This window comes from Pan troglodytes, chromosome 8 (assembly GCF_028858775.2).
Source record: "Pan troglodytes isolate AG18354 chromosome 8, NHGRI_mPanTro3-v2.0_pri, whole genome shotgun sequence".
Lineage (NCBI taxonomy): Eukaryota > Metazoa > Chordata > Mammalia > Primates > Hominidae > Pan > Pan troglodytes.
The window spans coordinates 133,881,299-133,905,109 of record NC_072406.2 but is presented as its reverse complement, the minus strand read 5'-3'; the positions used below and the strand labels follow the sequence as shown (position 1 = coordinate 133,905,109).

Below are 23,811 nucleotides of genomic sequence, written 5' to 3'. Positions count from 1 at the left end.
TGAAATGTCATTTTTTAGAACAGCAAAGATTGAAAGTTTTGGTAGTATACTATCTTGGTAAGGATGTGAGGGAAATCAACTTGGGAGCATAATGTTGCTGATGAGAATGTAAAATGGCACAACTTCTGTGGAAAGTCATTTGACACTATAAAAGTTAAAACCCTTTTACCCAACATTCCCAGTTGAAGGAATTTATCCTAGGCATATTCACAAATGATATGTACAAGAATATTTATATTTTATCAAGTGTTTCACCATTTTAAACCAACAATATGTAAGTTCTAATTAGTCCAAATCCTTACCAAAACTTGTTTCTTCCGTCTTTTTAAAATTTAGCCATTCTAGTGGACATGCAGTGATAATTTGTTATGGTTTTAATTTGCATTTCTGGTAACTGACAACGTTGAACATCTCTTCACATGCTTATTAGGCGTTCATATATCTTTGGTGAAGTGCTTAAGTGATTTGCCTTTTTTAAAAAAATGCATTGTGTTCTTATTATTGAGTTGTTATAATTCTTTATATATTCCGGATACAAGTCTGTTTTTAAATAAATGTTTTGTCAAAATTTTCTCCCAGTTTTTGGCTTTCCTATTTATTTTCCTAGTAGTTTTTTTGAAGATAATTTTGAGGAAGTATAGTTCATCAGTTTTCTTCCTCTATGGTTGGTTCATTTTGTTTACAAAAGAAAACTTCTATACTCCCAGGTCAAGAAAATTTAGTCCTTTTTTTTTCCCCAGAAGTTTTATATCTTTAGCTTTTATATTTAGCCTTTTTTCCGTCAGATTTGCAAAGTGATCTATCACCAAGAAGGAAAAAACAGACTTAGAAGCACAGCTTTAGGATGCTGTCTAGTTTTCTGATTCATGTCCTTTCCCCCAGTAAAACAGTTTCTGAGTTAATGGAGATAATGCCATTGTTTTTGATAAGATAGATAACAGTGAAATATCTGGCTTTATTACACTTCCTAAGTAAATCCTCAATTCATTCCTAATTCTGTGTTTGAATATTATTAGATGCGTCTGTAGACCACCTGGAGCTGCCCGTTGTAGATGGCCTTCTACTGCTGTAGGGCAGTGAGGCAGCAACAGTGCAGTGAGCACTCCAGGAAAGCTGAGTCAGAGACCTGACTTCTGGTCTTCACCCTGTTATCTGCTCCTATTGGAATAGAACAAAACTCTCCCTCTTATCCAGCAAGCCTTCCCATTTCATCTAGAAGAAAATTCCAAACATCTGACTGCTGCCCAGAATGTCCCCCAGAATCTGATCCATCCCACTGTTCCATCGCTGTGGTGCCCTGCCATTTCCTGTTCCTTGGAGTTTTCTACTTGGCCCAACTCTGTGTCTTTGTTTATGCCGTTCCCTTTATCTAGATTGTTCTCATTTCTTTTCATCCTACCCTAGGCTTAATTCAGTCAGTCTTTTAAGTCCTCAATAAAACCCCATATCCTCCTTGAACCCTCTCCCAGCCACTCAAACAGGAAAGAATGTTTCCTCACATTTTGTGGATGTATAGCCTCTCTTTTTGGCTTCCAGACTTCTGAATGCTTTGCGAGCTAATAGGACGTGGTGTTCATTTTATATCTATGCTTCATATGGTGACTCACACAGCACCTGGTATAGAGCCTTTCTGTCGAACAGCATCACTGCCGAGCTCTTACACTGTATTCTTTGTAATGAGTTTTGCACTGGTGTTTTTCACACTCTATGGTATAACTCATTTGTTGCTTGTAAAAGCAGTTTTGGTGGTTCATGAGCAGCATTTTTTGAAAAATGAAATAAAATAGACTAGAACATAACATCGGTAAGCATTGTATACTAAAAGGTTTGTTTCTGGTTTTATGTTTGCAAATATGTTTACTAGGCTGTGATATAGAATGTATTTTGTACTATGGGTTGTAGTAAAAAACAATTGAAAAACACTATACTAGATTTTAACCTCTATAATGAGTTTTAAAATTTAGAAGCGAGACACTTGGAATTTTAAATAAGCTCAAAGAATACAAAACCTTGATAGTTATGAAAATTTTCACGAAATGTTTTCAAATAATTTGTACCATCTTCATTATCCCCATTAAGTGAATGATTTTTTTTCTTTAGCATCTATTGTATAGTCTTTGTGTTAGATTTGAGGTGTATAATTGGATTATAAAAATATAAATTGGCCGGGCACGGTGGCTCATGCCTGTAATCCCAGCACTTTGGGAGGCTGAGGTGGGCGGATCACCTGAGGTCAGGAGTTTGAGACCAGCCTGGCCAGCATGGTGAAACCCCCTCTCTACCAAAAATACAAACATTAGCATGGTGTGGTGGCATACACCAGTAACCCCAGCTACTTGGGAGGCTGAGACAGGAGAATCACTTGAAAACAGGAAGCAGATGTTGCAGTGAGCCAAGATTGCACCACTGCACTCCAGCCTGGGTGACAGAGCAAGAATCTATCTCAAAAAAAAAAAAAAAAAAAATATATATATATATATATACACACACACACACACACACATATACATATATACACATGTATACATACACACACATATATGTATGTATACACACACATATATGTACACACACATATATATACATATATATGTACAGATAAAATTTTTAAATGGGATTTTAAGTGGGATTTTTGAAGAAAGTTCAGTGGATTATCAGATGTTTCCCTGAAACTTGTTTCTTAAACTTCCATTTATTATACGTTTATCAGTTTAGATTGCGTATAGAAGTATATTGATAAAACAGTACTTTCTACTACATTAGAGAAGAATGAATATTATCAACTGAGTCTACAAATCACAAATTAAAAAATTTGTCATTAAGGATAGTGAAATTCCATGTTGAAAAATAAGTTCACTTTATACAGTGCTCTAATACATGAAAAGAAACTTCTCTTTGATAATTAACTAGTATTTGAAAGACAATTTTGAAACTGGTTATTCTCAAGTCAGCTCAGCAAGAATCACATTGAATATTTCTTCCAAAAGGGAGTAAAAACTCGAATTTTCCAAATCAACACAGGCATCCTAAGTCGTGGTGTTTAACTTTCAGAGAGCCCTGAGTCAAACGTGCTTTCATGAGATGGGAAAACTATCAGCTACAGGGTTGCTTAGTATTTACAGTAAAACAGTTTCTGGTTGACTTTTAAGTTTTTGCTTTAAACCTTTCCTAGAGCCCTCATCCCTATATCTCTGGCATTGCTGTGTTAATAATGCCTGTGCCTTTTTCCTTCACTTTTCTTCAGGGTCAGTATAGACCTTCTGATTTGCTGTGCCCTGAGACATATGTTTGGGTACCCATTGAGCAATGCCTGCCTTCACTTGAAAACTCCAAGTACTGCCGTTTCAACCAGGACCCAGAAGCAGGTATGTTTGGAGCTGAGCTCAGCTGGAAATCATTGGCTTTGTTTTTATGATCCATGTGTGTGTGGCTGTGGCTCTTAACAGGGTCCAGGTAGCTTTGTATATTATAGAGTATGCTGTGCATGAGTGTGTGTGTGTGTAAGATAGAGGAAGACTTTGCACATGCACACAAACTCACACAGTTTGGCACAAAATTAAGAAACCTCACGTGCTCGTGCCACTTACTGACCTAGCTTCTCCCATTAGATTAGTTTTTATATGCTTTGAGGGGCTGATATCAATATCCATATCTTTTCCAACTATCACAGTGCCTAAAAATTGTCTGCTAGATGGATTATTTAGTCAATGTAGAGAAGATGGAAATATTGACCAACTGGACCGAATAAAGTTGTAGGATGGTTTCATGGAGGCAAAAAGACTGTAATGGATTTTGTGACAATACTTTTTTTACTTTCTACTTGTATCTCTGGCGTACCCCTCCAGTATAGTCCCAGCCATATTTTGTTCCCCATTGTTCCCATTTGGATGTTCTGTGTACTAAGAGTATATACAGACGTTGAAAGTATATCCCTGGCTGGGTGCCGTGGCTCACACCTATAATCCCAGCACTTTGGGAGGCTGAGGTAGGCAGATCACGTGAGGTCAGGAGTTCGAGACCAGCCTGGCCAACATGGTGAAACCTCCTCTCTACTAAAAATACAAAAACTGGCTGGGCATGATGATGGGTGCCTGTTATCTCAGCTAGTCAGGAGGCTGAGGCAGGAGAATCGCTTGAACCTGGGAGGTGGAGGTTTCAGTGAGCTGAGATTACGCCATTGCACTTCAGCCTGGGCGACAGTGTAAGACTCCGTCTCAAAAAAAAAAAAAAAAAAAAGCATAGCCCTGGAGTTAGGCTTCCTGGATTCAGATCCTGCCTTCATGATCAGCTGGTAAACTGTATGCCCTTAGGCAATTTAATAATCTCCCTTGTCTCAGATTTCTCACTTTTAAAATGGAGGTAATAATAGGACCTACTAGCTGTAATGAGGATTAAAATGAGATAAACATGCTAAGAACAGCCCCCTATTACTGTTTTTTGGTGGTCACTAGCCAAATTAGAATGCTGCATCCTATATATGCCACAGGCTTTTGTCTGCATTTACTTTTATTTACTGTGATCCCTCTCTGCAAAATCGTGCAGTTTTGTTTACCTCCCTGTAGTCTAAGTACCACTCACAGTTCAAAGTAGCCCTCCTCCCCACAGCCCTTGTAGTCCTCATGGCATTTAGCCGTGGCTTTGTAAGACAGGCACAGGTGCTGATGCTCTCAGGATGGGTTGCATTAAGTTGACATGCTTGTCTTCCCCTTAAAGTTCCTTGATATTCTCAGTTGTGCTTAATTGAACTTTGAGGTCTCACAGAACCCCACCACAGAGGAGATGCCTGATCCATATTTCTTAAGAGTATGAACATTTTTCTAGCTACCACCCGTTGTCTAAGTTTGGGAAAAAAGAAGGAAAGATCAATGGAAAGTCTGGAGGAGAAGAGAGGAGTAGATGGAGCAAAACCAAATGAAAGATAAGGGGGTGGGGAAAGGGATGCAGTAACTTCTTCAGTTCTAAGATGTGCGTTTGTTTCACAAATCAGGTTTTTTGTGTAAAAAAATTGGCCCATGTAATGTATTTTGTTATCTCCTTGAAAAGCTGTTATGAAATCAAGAGTGACTCTTTCTTACACATGATGATACCTTAGAACCTGATGACGAGTGACCATAGGGACCCAGCTGACTCATATGCCAGGTACCCTGGCATTAGCCCCTGTTTTTCTAGATGTTTAGGTTTCCTAGAATAACCAGAGTTTTATAGTTCCCACACCTGAAATTATTAGTCAGCGTCTGATCGTTTCATTCTGAGTAAAGTTACACCTCATTGATCAGATATGTTGCTTAAAAACAAACATTAAATTTGTCAATCAATTTTGGAGTCAGGCTCAGAGCCAAAGGCAATAGTATTATAAGAGAAAGCATATACTTATCTACTCTCCTCTCTTCCCTCAAAAGAAATTTCCCCTCTAGCTTAAGGTCAGTCAGTCCAGTCCCTATGATGAAAACTGCTGAACATCTTACTAAAAGATTTCATATTCACATATAAAACTGTTTCTGTATAAGTTGCATTCCAATTATATTATGATCCTAAATTTCTTATTCCCCAACTTATGATAGCTTCACCTTCTTTTTTTCCTTATTGGTCAGTTTTAAAGGTTGCATTTCTTCTTACATAATACTTAGAGACTAAACAAATTCTCCTTTTATAAAGTTGAGAAGGTGACTGAATAATTTCCATCCATTGAATAGACATTCAAGTAAACATTCATGTTAATAGATTTTAAAATTATTTTCCAGAATAAATACTAACAAACATGGCAAAAAAGATTTAAAGTCTCATAATGACCATTTTTGTCAAGAACATACTGTATCCTGGTGAGCGATGAATATATTGTATGTTCTTTTCCTGTAACTAGTAGGTTACATTTCTTATGGCAGTAGCTTTAGCTCTTAACATTGTTTAGAATTCATTTAGAAAGAAGTAAATTTCTTTGAGAATAAGTGCTTTGAAGAAATTGAAGATCTTTTTTTCATATGCTGAATCTGTGGAACTTTCAAGAGAATACCACACAGTTTTATCAGTATTGAATATCACAGTCCAGACACTATTTGAAATCAGACTTATATCCTGTGGTTTTAGGAAATTAAAATGCAGTTACATGCTGGAATGTATTCAGCCTGCTGTGAAACATGGTCATTTGAGGTTTAAATGGCAATCTGTGAGAAACGGTTCTCTTCTCTGGGGCCAGTTTTACTTTTACATGACCCAAACTTTGACTCAGAAAATAGAGCTTAATATGGGCAATAATTGTTGTTCGTCAGCATGGTGCTTTTTTCACTAAATCTTGTTTCTCTTTCCAGTTGTTGAGTAGTTAAATTACTCTGCAAAGGCACAGTTGATCACTATAGGCTTCAGTTAAACCAACTGTGGCTTCAAGGTGTGTCACTGGCCAGTGTTAAGGAAAATCACGTTTTCCCCCTATCTTTTTGTATATACTACTTTGCGGTACTGTGGGGGGAGGGATTGACAAGCTGCAATAACTTGGAAAATTCTAAAGAAATCCTTTTGTTCTTAAATAAGTCCTTTGCTTTTCAATGCAGGACTTCTGCCTACTTCAAAGAAAGGGGTTCAAAAGTTTCTCAAATGATTTTTAAGTAAAAGTCTGTTAGATTTTTTAAATTAGTAACTGAATATGTATAGATTTCAAAAGTTCTATACACATATATATATATACACACATATCTGTGTGTATTTTTTTAAAACCTAAACAAGAATATTCTGCATCCTTACGTTGTCATTTTTACTTAATACTTTGTGTTACTTCTTACTTTTGATAAGGTAGAAACTTGCTTTTGGTAAAAAACAATTTGACCGTTAATTTGGTCATAAGAAAAATGCTGCTACCCTGTGATGCCCAGTGTCTAATAAAGATTTTTTTTTTTTTTGAGGCCAGGCTGGTATGATCTTGGCTCACTGCAGCCTCTGCCTCCAGGGCTCAAACGATCCTCCCGCCTCAGTCTCTTAAGTAGTTGGGACTACAGGTGCACATCACCGTGCCTGGCTAATTTTGGTACTTTTTTGTAGAGGTGGAGTTTTGCCACGTTGCGTAGGCTTGTCTTGAACTCCTGGACTCAAGCGATTCACTCACCTTGGCCTCTGAAAGTGCCAGGATTATAGGCGTGAACCACCATGCCCAGCCAATACAGATATTTTACAGAAAAGTGTTATTATTTTTTGTAATATTTTGTAATTGGTTTAGAGCCGTAATAGATAAACTATGATTTGATTTGACTCTTAATGTTGGGCAAACATTATATTATCATTGGTATTAAAATCCTTGGTTCCAGATTTACAAAAAAAAAAAAAAACAACTTTCTTGAGCATATGCTGTTTCCCAAGCACTATCCTATGATTCCCCCTGTTACTCAGTTTATCCTGAAAACATAATTGAACATTTCATATTGACCCCTCAAATATTTTTTGTCACAAAAATAACAGGTAACATTTGTTTTAATCAGGATAAAAAATAATTTAAATTCAAATACTGCTCTATACTTGTTATAATACTTATTTTTAGTGTTCATTTCAAGGGGGCTACTAAGAATACTTTTTATTTCTATTTGTAACTATAGTAAGATATATATTTTACCAGAGTAGTTTACATTTCATTCTGTTCTATACATTGAAATGTTCGCAAAAAATCTTACAATTTATTTTTAATTTAGCTAAATCATTCATTATTAGTAAGGATATCAAATTTAAATTTGCCATAAAGAGACTAGTCCCTAAACGTGATTTAGTGCTTTATCAGTTTACCCAGGATAGTGAATTTCTAACACACCTTAATTCTTCCCAGCAGTTGCTAAAAATCTAAACTAATGTAAAGAAGCTCGTACCTAGTGTGAGCCCCAGAAACTCTGAGGTTCTAATCTATATTGTGTTTTTGCTGTTTAAAGGCCTTTTTCTTTTCTTCTCTCTCTACTCTGCCCATCATTCTTGCTGGCATGGTATCCTGGCATTTTTTTTATACTTTCATAGTTTCTCTAGCATATGCCCACAGAAAAAGTAAATCCCACTCTGACCTTGATTGTTTGTGGAAGAACCAGTTCAGGAAGCATGCTGTCCTGCGTTCATTCACCTGTTTCTCCAAGCCTGGCACCACTTCCCGAGTGCTGTGTTGGTGGACCCTCAAAAGGGTATACCTAAGCCAAAATGTCATTTTCATCACTGGGAAACAATGCCTAGTGAGAAAGCAACTTCCTAGGGCCCCTTAAAAAGGTGCTGCAGTAATAACTCATGACTAATGATAGTATCTTTCCTAATTATTTTAGATGCAGAATTCAGCTTTTTTTTTAATACTTCTGAAGGTAAAATCGTTTTCATATCTGCATTTGAGGTCGAACTACCCACTTCAAGTTGCAAAATGAATGATGTTGCTTGCTGAATACTTAATAAACATATATTCTTTGTTGCCAATAAAGATGGTGGTGCTTGGATGTAGCCAGCTGGAAGTAGAATCACTTGTACACTATTATGTGCTATAAAGGAAACCATTGAAACAAGAAAATGTCTTGGAAATTTAGCTCCCAAGTTTGGTGAATCTGGAGAATGTATTTTAGTATGGAAAATATGGACAGTCTTCTAATTTTTCAGTTTACTTTCTCTCCTCTTAAAAATATCAGTCTATTGTATTATTACAATTTTTTTTTCTTTTTTTGTGATGGAGTCTTGCTCTGTCACCCAGGGTGGAGTGCAGTGGCGTGATACCAGCTCACTGTAGCCTCTACCTCCCGGATTCCAGCAATACTCCTGCCTCAGCCTCCTGGGTAGCTGGGATTATAGGTGCAAGCCATCACACCCAGCTAATTTTTGTATTTTTAGTAGAGATGGGGTTTCACCATGTTGGCCAGGCTGGTTCTCGAACTCCTGACCTCAGGCGATCCACCCGCCTCTGCCTCCCAAAGTGCTGGGATCACAGGCGTGAGCCACTGCACCTGGCCTGTATTATTACTATTTTTTTTTTAGCCACTTATTCTCAAAGATATATTATGTACAATTTAGTATGGTGCTGACATGACTCTTGGTTTAAAAAGATACTAGACTTCCCTAGTTTGCGTGATCTTTTAGTGAAAACACTAAGAAACAATAATACAGGTTTTTGCTACAATATTTGGTGTGTATGACTGAAGTATAATGTTTTACTTGTTTGCATTTTCTTCTTGAAAATGTGAAAACTAAGATGTCTTAAGATAAAATTCAACAGTTGTTCTCATTTTAAAAGATTGCTTTAAAGCCAGTCTTGCAGAGAAATTTTAAAACATACTATTTTATAAATTTTTACCAGCCAGTCTTTGCTCAATAAGCCATGCATGAGCAGTAAGCCAATGGCTGAAACTTGTTAGAGCGCTGGCCAGACAGGTTTGAAAAGCAGACTTAAGATTTCCATTTACAACTAAGTAATATTTCTCTAATCCCTTTCTTTTTTCTTGTAGAATAGGTTTTAAAATTTCAAAGCAAGTGCCAGGCAAGGTGGCTCACACCTGTGATCCCAGCACTTTGGGAGGCCGGAGGCCAGGGTGGGAGAATTGCTTGAGCCCAGGAGTTGGAGTTTACAGTGAGCTGTGATCGCACCACTGCACCTCAGCCTGGGATAGAGAGCAAGACCCTGTCTCAAAACCAAAAAAAAAAAAAAATTTTCCCCCAAACAAGCAGTTCCTTTTATAGTTGCTCATTTATTTCATTTAATTCTGTAGTAAATTATAGAAATCATTTTAGTAAGCTCAAAAATATCGTGATGCTTTAGAGCATGTCTATAAATGTTAGTTACACTTGCTTTGTGGCATCTTAGAGTGCTGCTTCATTTGTTTGTATGGAAAAGTGACATTTTAAAAAATATTTTAAGGGAGTTGTCCAAAATGCCAATTAAAAAATAAAAATAAAGCCCATACCAGCTATTTAAGTGCTGGTTGAACTACAGAGTTTTATTGAAAATAAGATATCATCAATTTTCAGTTTTTTATTTTACGTACCATTAAAAAAAAAGTGCTGCCAGTTAGACTATGACTCCATCGGTTGGAAGATGCATGTGGGTTTTTGAGCTGTCGAAGTGTATAAAAGTGAGAATCTTAATATAGCAGAACCATGGTTCAGCCTGTACACTATAATACCTAGCAAAGCTATGGAGTGTTTAGGAGACTTGTTGTTTCTATTTTAAGGAGCTTTATGACATCTTAATTCTAAGCATTAAACATAATATAGATGGAGTGTGCTTTTATGTTTCAGAGTTTGAGGGTATTGAGTTTAGATATTTTATCTAAAAAATAAGATTACCACTATTGACTAGTGATAATAGAGTTCTTATAATATGCTGATCTAGGAACAGATACTGTACTTTTAAAATTCCAAGAAAGCATGTAACTGCCTCACAAGGATATTTTATTTTGATGAAAGTAAAAAACATAGGTATGAGCTGAGAGGAGTGTAAAAAGAAAGAAAGAAATTGTAAAAACCTTTTTACTACTGTATTAGGGTTCCCTAGAGGGACAGAACTAATGGAATAGATTATATAACGGGGAGTTTATTAAGTATTAACTCACACTATCACAGGGTCCCACAGTAGGCCGTCTGCAGGCTGAGGAGCAAGGAGAGCCAGTCCAAATTCCGAAACTGAAGAACTGAGAGTCCGATGTTCGAGGGCAGGAAGCCTCCAGTGCGGGAGGAAGATGTAGCCTGGGAGGCTAGGCCGGTCTCTCTTGTCACATCTCCTGCCTGCTTCTATTCTAGCTGCACTGGCAGCTGATTAGATGCTGCCCACCCAGTTGAAGTGGGTCTGCCTTTCCTGGCCCACTGACTCAAATGTTCATCTCTTTTGGCAGCACCCTCACAGACACACCCAGGATCGGTACTTTGCATCCTTCAATCCAATCAAGGTGACACTCAGTATTAACCATCACAACTACTGAAAAAGCATTAAAATTCTGTAAACATTAATGATCTTCCTGCATCCTGTTTATAAGCAAATTTGAAATTTAAAAACTTTGTGTGATGTTAGAAGGCAGCAATAAATGTAGAAAATTAAAAACTTTGCTTAGCCAATAAATTCAGTCATCTCTGACAGTTAATGAATGATTATACATTAAATACATATAGAAGGGGGCAAAAGATGGGTATCCTAGGATATCATCAAGCTGTTCATCAGCTTTAAAATTTCCACATTTGATTGAACATTTTCGTGCCTTGTGAATTATCTGTAAATATTTTTTGTTTAACTGTGGCTTTATAGAAACACAACGTTGAATCATTAGCTTAACTGAGAAAAATTCTTAAAGGATACTTGATGCTGTATTTTGGAAACCACATAATTGGATATTCAATACAATGTCTACTAGTAATGGGAACAGCTGACTCGCAGACAGACATAACAGTCCAAGATTTAAATCATTCACACCCAACTTCATAGAAGAATGGAGTCTCTGCATTTTTTTTTCCTGCAAGGTATTTTTAAACTATTTAGATTCTTTTTTGTGGATGTTAATACTTGGTCTCTTTGCAGAAAAATAAGCTATAACCTGAAGGTATGTGAAGTTCTGTTTATTTTATAGTGTTCTTTTATGTCATGCTAGCAAAATGTTTTTAATATAAATATGGAACCTTGGATAAGATTCTTCTTCTTGTAAGAAACGTATTTTCCTAGCTGGCATTCGTTTGAAATAGATATCATTCAAAGGAAATGGCTTGTTCATGCTTCTGTGCATCTTTCACTGATAATATAAAATCTGTCTGAAAATAAGAAGGGCATGTTGACAATAGGGAAAGAATTAAAGTTTCTGCTTTACTAACCCCTGTCAGAAAAGGAAAACCATAGTAAAGTTCTGAGCACTTCTCATGTTAAGGAGACTGTCTTAGCTTAGTTTCTCTCCAAAAGCAGATCTTGCAACACGGCCTTCCATTCAGGTTATTTATTTGGGAAATGGTCCCTTGGAACAGGAGTAGGGTCTAGGGAGAATAAACCAGGGAAGGAGGAAAAGTCAGTAGAAGGATGTGTTATTGTGTGATCCATCACTCTAAGGACTGGAGCTCAGTCCTTTTGAGACACCTGGTGTACATCTGAGGGGCCAAAGGAAGAAGGACTTATCTGCTGGCTTCCATTTTCCACTGGTTGATGGTATCGCATTGAGTGTTAATGCCTCTGCACTTGAGTGTGTGCGTGACAAATACAGAGCAGGCTCCTACATGTGTACCAGGCTGCTGCATCAGAAAGGCAGGAAGCAAGAGAGACAGACCTTGCCTGCCTGCCTACCTTCCTTTACAGGACGGCACCATAGTTGCGGCCTGAGTCAGAAGTGAGGCTAAGGGGATGAAAGGCAGTGCCCAAGAGGTATCTAATACAGAAAAAAAAAAGTACAGACTGAGGTAGCATGTTGCCTCATGTCAGTTGATCATGTCAGTTGCATGGGGCCAAGAAGAGTAAGGACCCAAAACATGGGAAGGTATTGGACTCTAAAAACAAACAAACAAACAAAAAGCTAGCTTAATTTGAAATAGAGGAGCCAACCAAAAATAGAAACATAAATTTAAAGAATTCATAAATGCATTCACTCAGCATGTATTTACTGAGCCAGGTATTATGCTAATGGGAGGTGCCAGTCCTCAGGGAACCTAGTGATGACAGACAGTTATCAAGCACACTCAGACAAGTGTGATAAGTAGCATGTGGGAGAAAGAAGAGGCAGGGAGTCCCCATAGGAGGGTCCTCATTCCAGAGTCTGACGGGGTGTAGGAGGTCAGGGAAATCTGCTTGGATGAAGTGGCCTAAGTGAAGATTTCAACAGGGGATGGAACAGAAGCACTAAGTGCTCCAGGCAGAGAACAACATATTCAGAAGGCCTGGTTGGCAAAGAGTGCAGCTGGACTTTAGAGCAGGCCAGATGCAGCTGGCTAGTAAAGGGTTTGTGAATCATGATAAGGAGTTGAGATTTTTATCCTGAAGGTAATGGAAGGCCATAAGAGATCTTAAGCACTAGTGCGCATTGGCAGATGTGTTCTTTGACTCCACGTGGTGGAGAAAGAGTGGGAATTGGTTAAGAGCAGAGTTAAGAAGGGTTTGCATGCAGTAATCTGAGCAAAAGATGATGATGGTCTGACAGACTAGGGTGATGGCAGTGGGCAATGGAGAGGAAATGGATGGATGCAAAAGACAGTCAAGAGATAGAACCCACAGAATTGGGTGATTAATTGTGTTTGGTGATGGGGAGGGAGAGAGTTTGTGAAGAGAGTTATGTAGGTTCTGACAGAAACTGAGTTAATGCTGACTTCTTTTCTGAAATGAGAAACAGGAGGTGGAGCAGGTTTTGCAGAGAAGAATGGTGAGTTCAGTTCCGGACATGTGGAAGTAAAGGTGTTTGTGAGACATCTGGTAGAGATGTCAAGGAGGCAATTGGACATGTAGGTCTGAAACTCTGATGAAATCTTGGAAGGAGCCACTAATTTGGGAGACATGGTCCATGAGTGGCAGCCCTAACAGTGAGTGAGATTGCCTTCTGGAGTGAAGAGCAGAGGACAGCCCCAAGGGCCCAGCATATAATGACTGAGCAGATGAAGAATTCCATTGGAGGCCAGAGAGGGAAGAGGAAGCCCAGAGTGTGGGATCAAGAAAGCCACAGGAAGCATTTTCCAGAAGCAGGAAGCAGTGACAGTGTCAGATTCTGCTGAGAGGACCTGAGAAACATCATTTGACAATCTTGGTGAAGACCTGTTTTAGTTTTAGTGGGACTAGAATCGTGGCTTAAAAATAGAGTGAAAGTTAAGAAAGCCACCATAATGAAACTTGATTTTGAAGACACTGGCTAGAGTGGTAAGTCTGATGGAGGAAGGGGATGAGAGGTTTGAGCATTTTCAGAAGCTGATGGAGGTCAGGGAAAGGAAAGAGTAAAGATCTTTCTTCTTTCTTCTACAAGAAAGATGAAAACACATCAGGGTCTGTGAGAAGGAATGTAGCATGAGAAAGATCAAGAACACAGATAGGAAGATTAGTTTTAGAGAGAAAGACCCTTCCTGTCTTAGGAGAGGATGAGGAAATGCTCAGTGGGAGTGAAGATAAAACGGGTGTGGCAACAGTAGGTTGAGCACTTTCTCACTTGATGCCTTTTCTCTTTCCATTGAAACAGGTGCTGGTGAGGAGAGAGGTAAGAGATTTGAGCAGGTGTGTTAAGTAGCTGCTGAGAAGAATGAGAGATGGAGCTGATGGCCAGGCCTGGTTAAGACTAGTGGTGATGAAATCTATGTAGATGTGATGCTTCTTCAGCAGCCCGGCTTTTCCAGGGTTGGGAACTTACCAGGCCATTGCAGGGAAAGAGCAAGAATTGAAGACTTATGACAAAGAAATTGTTCTGAATTCAGTTAGGAAGGAACTGAAGAGAGGATAAATGTACCAAGATGACATAGAAAGGTTAAAGAATTGGAGGTCTCTATGAGAACTAGAGTAGTGGGGTATGTGAACAAGCTGGAAGGATAGGAAATGGTGTTGAGCGCGAGTGTCTGATTTTACTATTTCAGAGGTATGACAAGATGTGGCCATGGTATTGGGAAGCTAATGTAGGATTAAAGTGAAAGTCATTGAAGAAGACTGAGGCAGCCAAGACAACATCCACGTTTTTTAGCAAAAGCTGGCCATGGCTGGGCGCAGTGGCTCACGTGAACCTGTAATCCCAGAACTTTGGGAGGCAGAGGCAGGCGGATCACTTGAGGTCAGGAGTTCAAGACCAGCCTGCCCAACGTGATGAAACCCCGTCTCTACTAAAAAATACAAAAATTAGCCGGGCGTGGTGGTGTGCATCTGTAATCCCAGCTGCTTAGGAGGCTGAGGCAGGAGAGTCGCTTGAACCCAGGAGCTGGAGGCTGCAGTGAGCCGATGTCACGCCACTGCAGAGGAAGCCCAGAGAGTGAGATCAACTCCAGTCTGGGCGACAGAGCCGGACAATGTCTCAAAAAAAAAAAAAAAAAAAAAAAAAGCTGGCCACATCTGGAGGTTTTTGTTTCTCGGCGCCATTTAGGTGTAAGAACGGTAATGTCCTGAATGATGATCCTTTTCATTTACCAAACGGTTCTAATGCTGCCAACCCCCAATGAACATAAAGGAGCATGAAGTGCCTCGTTTGTATCAATACATTATGGAGAATAAATAGAATACAGTTCTTTAGAGAAAGATACTTTCAGATTCATGTGATCCTTAGGGCATTAAATACGATGCACTCCATTTTTTTTTGTTATTGTGTTTCAAAGAAAATGACTGTCTTGACCCAGTAAGATGATTTCATACCCCACTAAAAGATCACAGCCTACAATGGAAAGACACTGGTTGTCTCAACTTTTAAAGCTGTGTGTTAGGTTTCCCAATTTGTGGGTGTGCAGTTATTAGCTGTTAAACGTGAGGTTTTCAGTGCCCATGACCATGATTTTCCTTTGCAGGAAAGATGATTCCAAGGTTTCCTTTAATTTTAGAAATTAGCATTCAGCTCATTAAAGTAACAATCTATTAAAGTAACATCTGTTTCTTCTTTAAAGGTTTAAATGCAAATTACAGATCTTATTTTCAATGTATAAGTCTTGCAAATTTTAGCAATTATTTTTAAGGAGATTTTGAATAATGTTTGCGTTTATGAAATCCTGATTAAATTTCTTTAAACATTTTAAGCTTATTTTACAAACTTAATGTATTCAGTTTCCCTCTTAATTCAATTATCTGACAAAGTATTCTTATAAACATAATGAATTACATTTATAGACACAATAAACGTAAATTTCTACTTAGTTTGAAATCACAAGTCTAAATCAGTTATTTACATAGTATTTCCTGTGGAATCACAGATTATTGTTTACATAGAAAATCTTCAAGAGTGCACTCTCCAACTACTGGAACTAATAAGTGAATTTTAGCAAGGTTGCAGGATATGAAAGTTAATATACAAAAAATCACTTGTATTTGTACATGACCAGGTGTCCCCCTGCATCACTATTTGGTCTGCTCCATGAAGTTGGCATCTCTTAAAGCCAAGAGGTTTCTATCTTGACTGCATGTGTATCTCCTTAGCTCTTACGGTCTGTCCTTGATTCCTTTTTAACTCTAAAGAGATTCGAACTTGATGGAATCCTGCATTCTGTCATGTTCTTAGAATTGCTCAAATCTTAGGGATATTGGAGTTAATAGCCAGTTGAATTTTAGATATTGCTCATGACGTTTTCTGATTATTCATTTACAGCTTCCAAAATTGTTCTATTCACATTAACATTATTTATACCTAATACTTGACCATTGCTGTATAATACCAGGTAACTGGAGCATGAACGCTGAATATTTTAGTGTTTAAACTAGAAATCTAAAGGCAAGTTTTCTAGTCCCGCCAGTCATTAGCTTTGTGACTAGGCAGAACACAACTTCTCAGCCTCAGTTTCACTGTATGTGAAGTGGGAAATTCAGACTACATAAGTTAAGATCCTAATATGTTTTATGACCTCTGAATCTTTAAGATTCCTTTGTGAGAATCAAACTACTTAAAAGCTAGAATGCATTACATTACACAAATGTAAGATGTATGATTCCAGAACACCCAAGTTAGTGTGTACCTACCTGTTTTCCATAACTGTGCTCAATTTCACCACACTGCCCTTTCATGCACCTTCTCTCTTCCTCACTGTTGTGATCAGAAGACAGAAGTTGCAGTTTTAGGTGAGGTCATGCGTAGAATAGTGTTTTCCAAACTCTCAACTGTAGTCCCCTGTAAGACATGCATTTTATGTTGACATATAATACTCACTTTCATGTATCTGTGCACACGCGTGCGTACGTGCACACTTACACAGCTGAAACAAAAATGTGCTAAATAGTACTCACCCTTACTCGTGTGGTACACTCTGGTAGTTTTGAATCTGTTCTGGTTTTTAATTTTTTAAAGAAATGCTGGTCACAACCCATTACATGAATTTCATGCCCAAGACCACTCACAATTTGACAAACACTAGCCTGGGAGAACTTGGTGGGGAGGATTGTCACTCCAGTTCTGCCATGAATTCTATTTTAGTGATACGGCAGTGGTAGCAGTGATTGCTGTGATTAATATGTATTGGTCAGAGCATTTTGCTAAAGGGTTATCATGTATCATCTTATTTCATCTTCATGATGACCCTCTTGCTCTTCTCTGTAAATAAATATTCATGAGGCCAGTGACTGATTAGAGATAGGAGGGATTTGGGCAGGGTGGTGGGGAGGGAAGATGAAGAGGGATGGAAATAAAAATACAGTTAGATAAAAGGAATACGATGTAGTATTTGGTAGCACAACAGGGCAACTATAGTTAACAGTAATTTATTGTACATTTCAGATTAACTGGAAGAGTGGAATTGGAATGTTCCTAACACAGAGAAATAAGTGTTTGAGGTGCTGGTGTCCCGATTACCCTGACTTTATCATTCATTACACATTGTATGTGTGTATCAAAATATGACATATCCCCCTTTATGGGTATGTACAACTATTGTGATGCATCTGCAACTAATATATGCACATTACAGCTATTATGTGTGCATAAGCAACTTTTTAATTTTTAAATGAGAAAAAATGAACTAGAAGGGATTTGGGATGGGGAAGGTGTATTAGAGTATTCTTGTTACTGGAAGGACCTATGTAAATTACTAACTAGACATCTCATAGCATTGGCTAGAGACAGTTCTTTGCTGAATGACAGATAGATGCATCCAGGCTGTGGACCTGAAAGGTGAGGTCAAACTACAGAAGGTGCTGACCCAGCCAAGTTACTGTCCTGTGTGTCCATATTTGAGTGACCAGTTACTACCCTAGATACCGTCAGTGGAGGGACCCACTTTCTTAATGCTGGCGATACTAATAAATAAAATGCCAACTTTGTACATGGCTTGCAATTTGTGTTTTATTCTTATTATGTATACACACATATTAGTTGTGGGTAAGAAACATCACTTGTAAATAGGTGAGATGACAGATTGGCTCTTTTCCTCCTCTCCTCTTCTATAGTAGATTTAAACTTAGAACTGTAGCACAGATCTTTGTGTTCTTTTGTTGTTGTTGTTTTTTAACTTTAAGTTCTGGGATGTGCAGATGTGCAGATTGGTTACATAGTTATACATGTGCCACCGTGGTTTGCTGCACCTATCGACCCTTCAACTAGGTTTTAAGCCCCGCATGCATTAGGTATTTGCCCTAATGCTCTCCCTCCCCTTGCCCCCCACTCTCTGACAGGCTTTATGTTCTCATAAAGGGTTTACTATCAGTAGTAATTAAGATTTTAATATTTTGTGTATTTTACTGGGGTCAAATTTTGTAGTTTTATTGGTCAACTACATCCAAAGATTATGTCCTCAACTAGATAGTTAACTGAAAACTAGCCAAAACTAAACAAAATTCTATTCTGTAGTATTATACAATATTGTTTATCTGTTTTAGCAAACTACACAACTGTGTACCGTATGTTTAAAATAACTCTTTGCTTTTGTTTTCTTTGCAATGTAACTGTCTGTCTGCCAAGTGTCTGGTTTCTCCACATGTGTCTGCCTTTTGAGAAAGGTGTGACCTTACAGGCTTGTATTTGGACATACTCTAGACTGAAATACCGTGCTTATTCATTTTGTAATATAGTCAAAGATGCATTTGAGTGTGTCAGGGAAATTTCAAATTAATTCATTTCTTTTTTTAATCTTCATTTTTTTGGGGGGGGTCATTTAATTGTAAGTGATAATTTCAGATAATTTCATCAGCACAGATAATTTCTTTGATGAGCCAACAGCAGAGAAGTTTAAATACAGGAATCTGAGCCTTGATGTCAGAAACTTTGAGTTCTAATTTTACATTTAGATCGAAGTTCCCTTAGTAAAGAACACAGTTTCTGTCTCTTCCAGAGTAAGTTGTGAAGTGTGATGATTGCTTAAGAAAGAATGTAATGAACGTGCTCTGTAAAGCTCTGTAATAATACTAGAGCTGTTTGAACTTCCTCATTGGCATTTTTCTCACCTGCCATCTGTACTGACCTTATAAATCCAGAGCAAATGATTGCTTGTATGAGAGCTTTGATCTTCATTTTAAAGTAATGACATATAATTTCTCAAACCCTCAAATTAAACCAAAAAATTTTTTTCTAGGTTAATGACATTGCTTAATTTTCTGACCTTGACCTGTGCAAACTTTGAAGTTAGAGAGTATTGGGGAGGAGGGGGGATTAGATACCATGATATACTAACTGAATGTAAATAAGTATATTTGAACTCGCTTACCAAATTTGCATAATCATTTAAAATAATGCGTGTTTTTAAAAGTTCATGCAGTCCAGTGATTGTAAATTGAACTGTATTTTAATGTCTCTTTTTAAAAAACATCCTGTTCAAGAATCCATTATTGCGTATCCATTGATAAAACAAAGGCTCTCTTGCAACGAAGCTGATCAACCACTGTGTTATATTGTCATTTTTAAAATTAGGGTTTTGGAATATGTTTTCTTAAAACATTTAAACTGCATTCAAGATGACAAGAAAAAGTGGAAGTACCATTTAGTTCATTTTAACGTTTTGAATTTGCTGGTGTTACTAGAGTTTGCTTTTGGAGCATAGTCTTGACTTTGTAGAAACTACAGCCATTTCATAACTATATACTTGAAAATATTTTTGAAAACAAATAATGCTTTAAAATTGTGATTTTTCAAGAAGAAGGGAGTATGCAGAATGGAAAAAGCCATGCTTTATAGTACTGTTTTGTTTCTAGTCACAATACTTTGTTTTTCAAAATACACTCAAGGAATAATTGGTATTTTAAAAAAATATTTCACAGAAATGTTTGAATTAAAAGGACTGTGCAATACTGCTGTATATAGGACCTTCTGATTCTGTAGTTTTCTGTTACTGTTATATAATAGGTTCAAGACTTTAAAAAAAAAGTCCCTGGATGTAAGAAGAGTTCGTAAAGATTTGTTTTAAATGCCCAAAAGCTGGAATTTACTTAAAGTCTCAACCTTTAGGGACTTGTGAATAAATCATGTAAGCTGAGCATTGTGAAGACAGGGACTCGGTTTCTGTGTCAAACTCTGTTAGAACTGATAGGAGATACAGGAGAGAGTCCCAAGATTGGCCTGGAACAAAACAATTGTTTTACTGCTGTTACTGTCCAGAGTTTCAGTGTATTGATGACAAAATTTTGCCCTACCGACTTGGTTGCTGGTTACCTTGCTTATTGAATGACAAGAAGAGCGTTTTAATATTTTTATGATAGTGTCTCCTACACCTTTTCATTGTTTAAACATTGCTTCAAAGTACACATGAAAAGTGTAGTGTAATGAAATAAAAATGAAAACCAAGAGCATTAGGTCATTTGGGGAGATTTAAATCAGCAGATAACAAATGGATTCCATTATGAGTAAATGTAAACTAACGAAAGCGCGGCAGAAGCTCTGAAGTAATGGTACATTCCTTTGGACTGGTAGCACAAAGAAGGGAGTGGGAGGGTCCAATAAAGATAAAAGCAAAACACCAAAACCTGAGTAGCTATAAGAGGTTTAAAGAAAACATTCCTTCCTCTGAGCAGGAACATAGCAAAGCTTATTCTCTTTAGAACTTTTTGTGTAACACCTCAGAGAGAGAAGTTTGCTTCGTAGAAGTGGATTGCATGTTCCAACCTAGTAGTCAAAGAGAATGGAATCAAAAATCTTAGTTGATTATGCACATTGAATTTGGACTATTAACCAACAAGTTTTTAAAATAGCGGCAAAGCAATTTGTAGTTCATGGCTATCTCAAAAGTATCTGTAAATTCTGCTTAAGCGGTTGACTTTGGCTATGATTTACTATCTGGTTTGGGCCCAAATTCTTCTCACCATACAAATCATCAGTTGAGCTTTAGCAGTTACTGAAAGATATGGAGCTTGGGTATGGAGCATGACGTGACTTTGTTTCTGGATTCCTCGCCTCTCTGGAGAAGCAAACACAGACTACTTCAGGCTGTGAGGCGTGAGACAGGGCCTTTCATTCCGAATAAGTCTGGGGTGTTTTTGATGGGCCCCTTGCATTAGCATTGCTTTCTTAAGTTTTTTTGTGGTTAATTAACAAGAGTTTTACGAAGATTTCACATAATACCATTCTTGTTCTAAAAATGGATCAAGACAGCACATTTTAAAGTGATCATGACCTGATTAATTTCAACATTTATAACACATTCAGAAATGAAGAAAAATAATCCAAGAATGATTTAATTTGAGAATTCAGACGTTGAGTAATAAACATGTGGTACTAATTAACAAGAAAGTTGATAAAAGCGGGTAGTTGGCCCTGCAGATGTCTTCTGTAGCTTGTCTCTGAAGAACATGAAATGAAGATCATTGCCACAAACCACAGACATTTATTGGATGCCTGTTTGGCGCTATATCCTTGTCTTTGTATCCCTGATGTCTGGGGAATGTGGTGTCTGGGCAGTGGGGGTATACAAAGTATAAAATTCTGTTCCAGCCCTCAAGGAGTTTACTGTCATGTTGGGAAGGCTGTCCACTTATAAAATGATAAAGAACAACGAGAATATTGTTCTCACAAATGACAGGGATTTTCTGAATTTAAAAGCACCACTTTTAAATGGTTACAGTAAAGAAGAAACTAAAATCACAGTAATGGTTTACAGAAATAAAGTTGCTGAGATGTGAAACTGCATTTTTCTAAGTGTGTTGACCAAAGCGTAAAATGAATGTCACGTGCATTTTCTTTGCTGCTAATTTTTTTCAAGTATTGAGCTGTTTTGCTCATTCCATTTTAGTCTCCAAATTCTGAGAGCAGATAGAAATGAATGGAAATGTAAAGTCTTTGCATTTTTAAAAAAGGACCTAAGAGTTACATTTCCTCTAATTTGTTTGCATAAAAGAACTTGAAAACATTTACCATAACCATTAGCTCTGTTTATTGGCCTTTGCTCTCCGACCATTGTTTGGGATTAAAAATAAAACTAAAGTGTGTTTCATGTCTGGAGTGTGAACAAGCTTTAGGACCTTAAGATAAACTGAATAATGGCTGGTGATTCTGGGGTTAGAAGATCAATTTCCTTGTAGCCTTTCTTCCTAGATAAGTACTCCCTATGTTCATATTAGGAATGGTTCTGTAATCTAAACAAACTGATTGTCATTATTTTGGCATTCAGAAAATCACTATTTAAAGTAGAGAGAGGCCGGGCACGGTGGCTCACACCTGTAATCCCAGCACTTTGGGAGGCCAAGGCGGGTGGATCATGAGGTCAGGAGTTCAAGACCAGCCTGGCCAAGATGGTGAAACCCCGTCTCTACTAAAAATACAAAAATTAGCCAGGCATGGTGGCAGGCGCCTATAATCCCAGCTACTTGGGAGGCTGAGATAGAGAATTGCTTGAAGCCGGGAGGTGGAGTTTGCAGTGAGCGGAGATTGCGCCACTGCACTCCAGCCTGGGTGACAAAGTGAGACTCTGTCTCAAAAAAATAAATAAATAAAGTAGAGAGAGATGGTTGTGTGTAACTTCAGTTACCTCAGCTTTTTGTGGCATTTTTTGAGGGATCTAATTTGGTGGTTTGTTTGTTTCTCCCCCCGCCACCCTCCAAGCCTTGGCTTCGTTCGCTCATGTGAAATGTTTCTTTATTTAGAATTTTTTTTTGCAAGCTTTTACTGGTTAAGTGCTGTTCTTGCTTTAAGGCTTCAGTGTTTTATATGCAAGATGTTTTAGGCATTCATTCATTCATTTAAGATTCTTTTAAAGAATGAATGTGTAAAGTATTATTTTGAAATTGTGAACAATGAAAGGTTCTAATAAGAGTTTTTTTTTTTTTTTTTAGTTAAGGAAATATCTTATAAATCCCCCACTTATCTTGAACAATAAGTAAGAATCAACCACAGTGAGTTATTGTTTTATTAAGTCAGGTCAGACTTATTAAAGTTTGGCTTTATTGATCAAAGAATTAGGTTTATAGCATTGTTTGAATTTTAAACCACAAAGAAGTAATTCGTCTTTAGGCTCAAAAGCAGATAGTTTTAAAGAACATGAGACATAATGAAACCTGAAAATATTTTAAATTTGTACATAAAATGCTATAGTTTTGCTTTTGTTTATAAAAATCAGCAGTATCCTGAAATACTACCTTGGCTAATCTCAGATTATTAGGGACTTTTATCTTAAAATAACTAAACTGCAAAGATATAGCCTAGTAAAAATATCCTAGATATTTTTCTGTATTTCCTTTGTGAGTTCTCTCTTTTTCTGTGCGTCTCTCAGTGTGTATACAGGGTGTATGTCTGTGTGTGTGTGTGTGTGTGTTTCTCTCTTGTCTTTCTTATTCTTAGTGTATCAGTAGTTCATGCCTTCTTATTGCTAAGTAGTATTCCATGGCATGGATGTTAGATATGTTATACTTCGTTTAGCCATTTAACCATTCACCTGTTGAAGGACATCTCAGTTGTTTTTCAGTTTAGGACTGTTACCAAAATAACTACTACAAACATGTGTCTACAGGTTTTTACATAAACTTGAGTTCTGATAAATGCCCAGCAGTACAGTTACTGGGTTGTGCGGCAAGTATATGTTTAATATTTTAAGAAACTGCCAAACTATTTTCCGGCATGGCTGCCATTTTACATTCCCAACAACAATGGATGAAAGATAACACTTCTTTCATGTTTACCCACATTTGGTTTTTGTTACTCCTTTTATTTTAGCTGTTCTAATGTATATAGTGATACCTCACGATAGTCTTAACTTGGGCCTCCCAAATGGCTATTGATGTTGAACGTCTTTACATCTGCTTGTTTGCCGTCCATTAATCCCCATCAGTGAAATGTCTCCTCATGTTCTTTG

General features: G+C 37.5%; 1 protein-coding gene across 50 annotated transcripts in view; it reads left to right on the top strand.

Moving 5' to 3' along the window:
* Positions 1-23,811, top strand: part of ATE1 (arginyltransferase 1) — a 187,536-nt gene that overhangs the window by 134,496 nt on the left and 29,229 nt on the right. For 34 of the 50 annotated variants that reach the window (XR_010147045.1, XM_003312792.7, XM_054660558.2 and 31 more), the window contains one exon: positions 3,245-3,365. Coding sequence is in view for 43 of the 50 variants with exons in the window: in XM_003312792.7 (XP_003312840.1) it covers positions 3,245-3,365 (121 nt within the window). In the remaining 7 variants the exon portion in view is untranslated. Of the gene's footprint in view, positions 1-3,244; positions 3,366-11,227; positions 11,440-13,280; positions 13,828-14,111; positions 14,929-23,811 lie in introns of those variants that run through there. The other 16 variants (XM_063782214.1, XM_063782199.1, XM_063782204.1 and 13 more) reach the window with 7 other exon arrangements.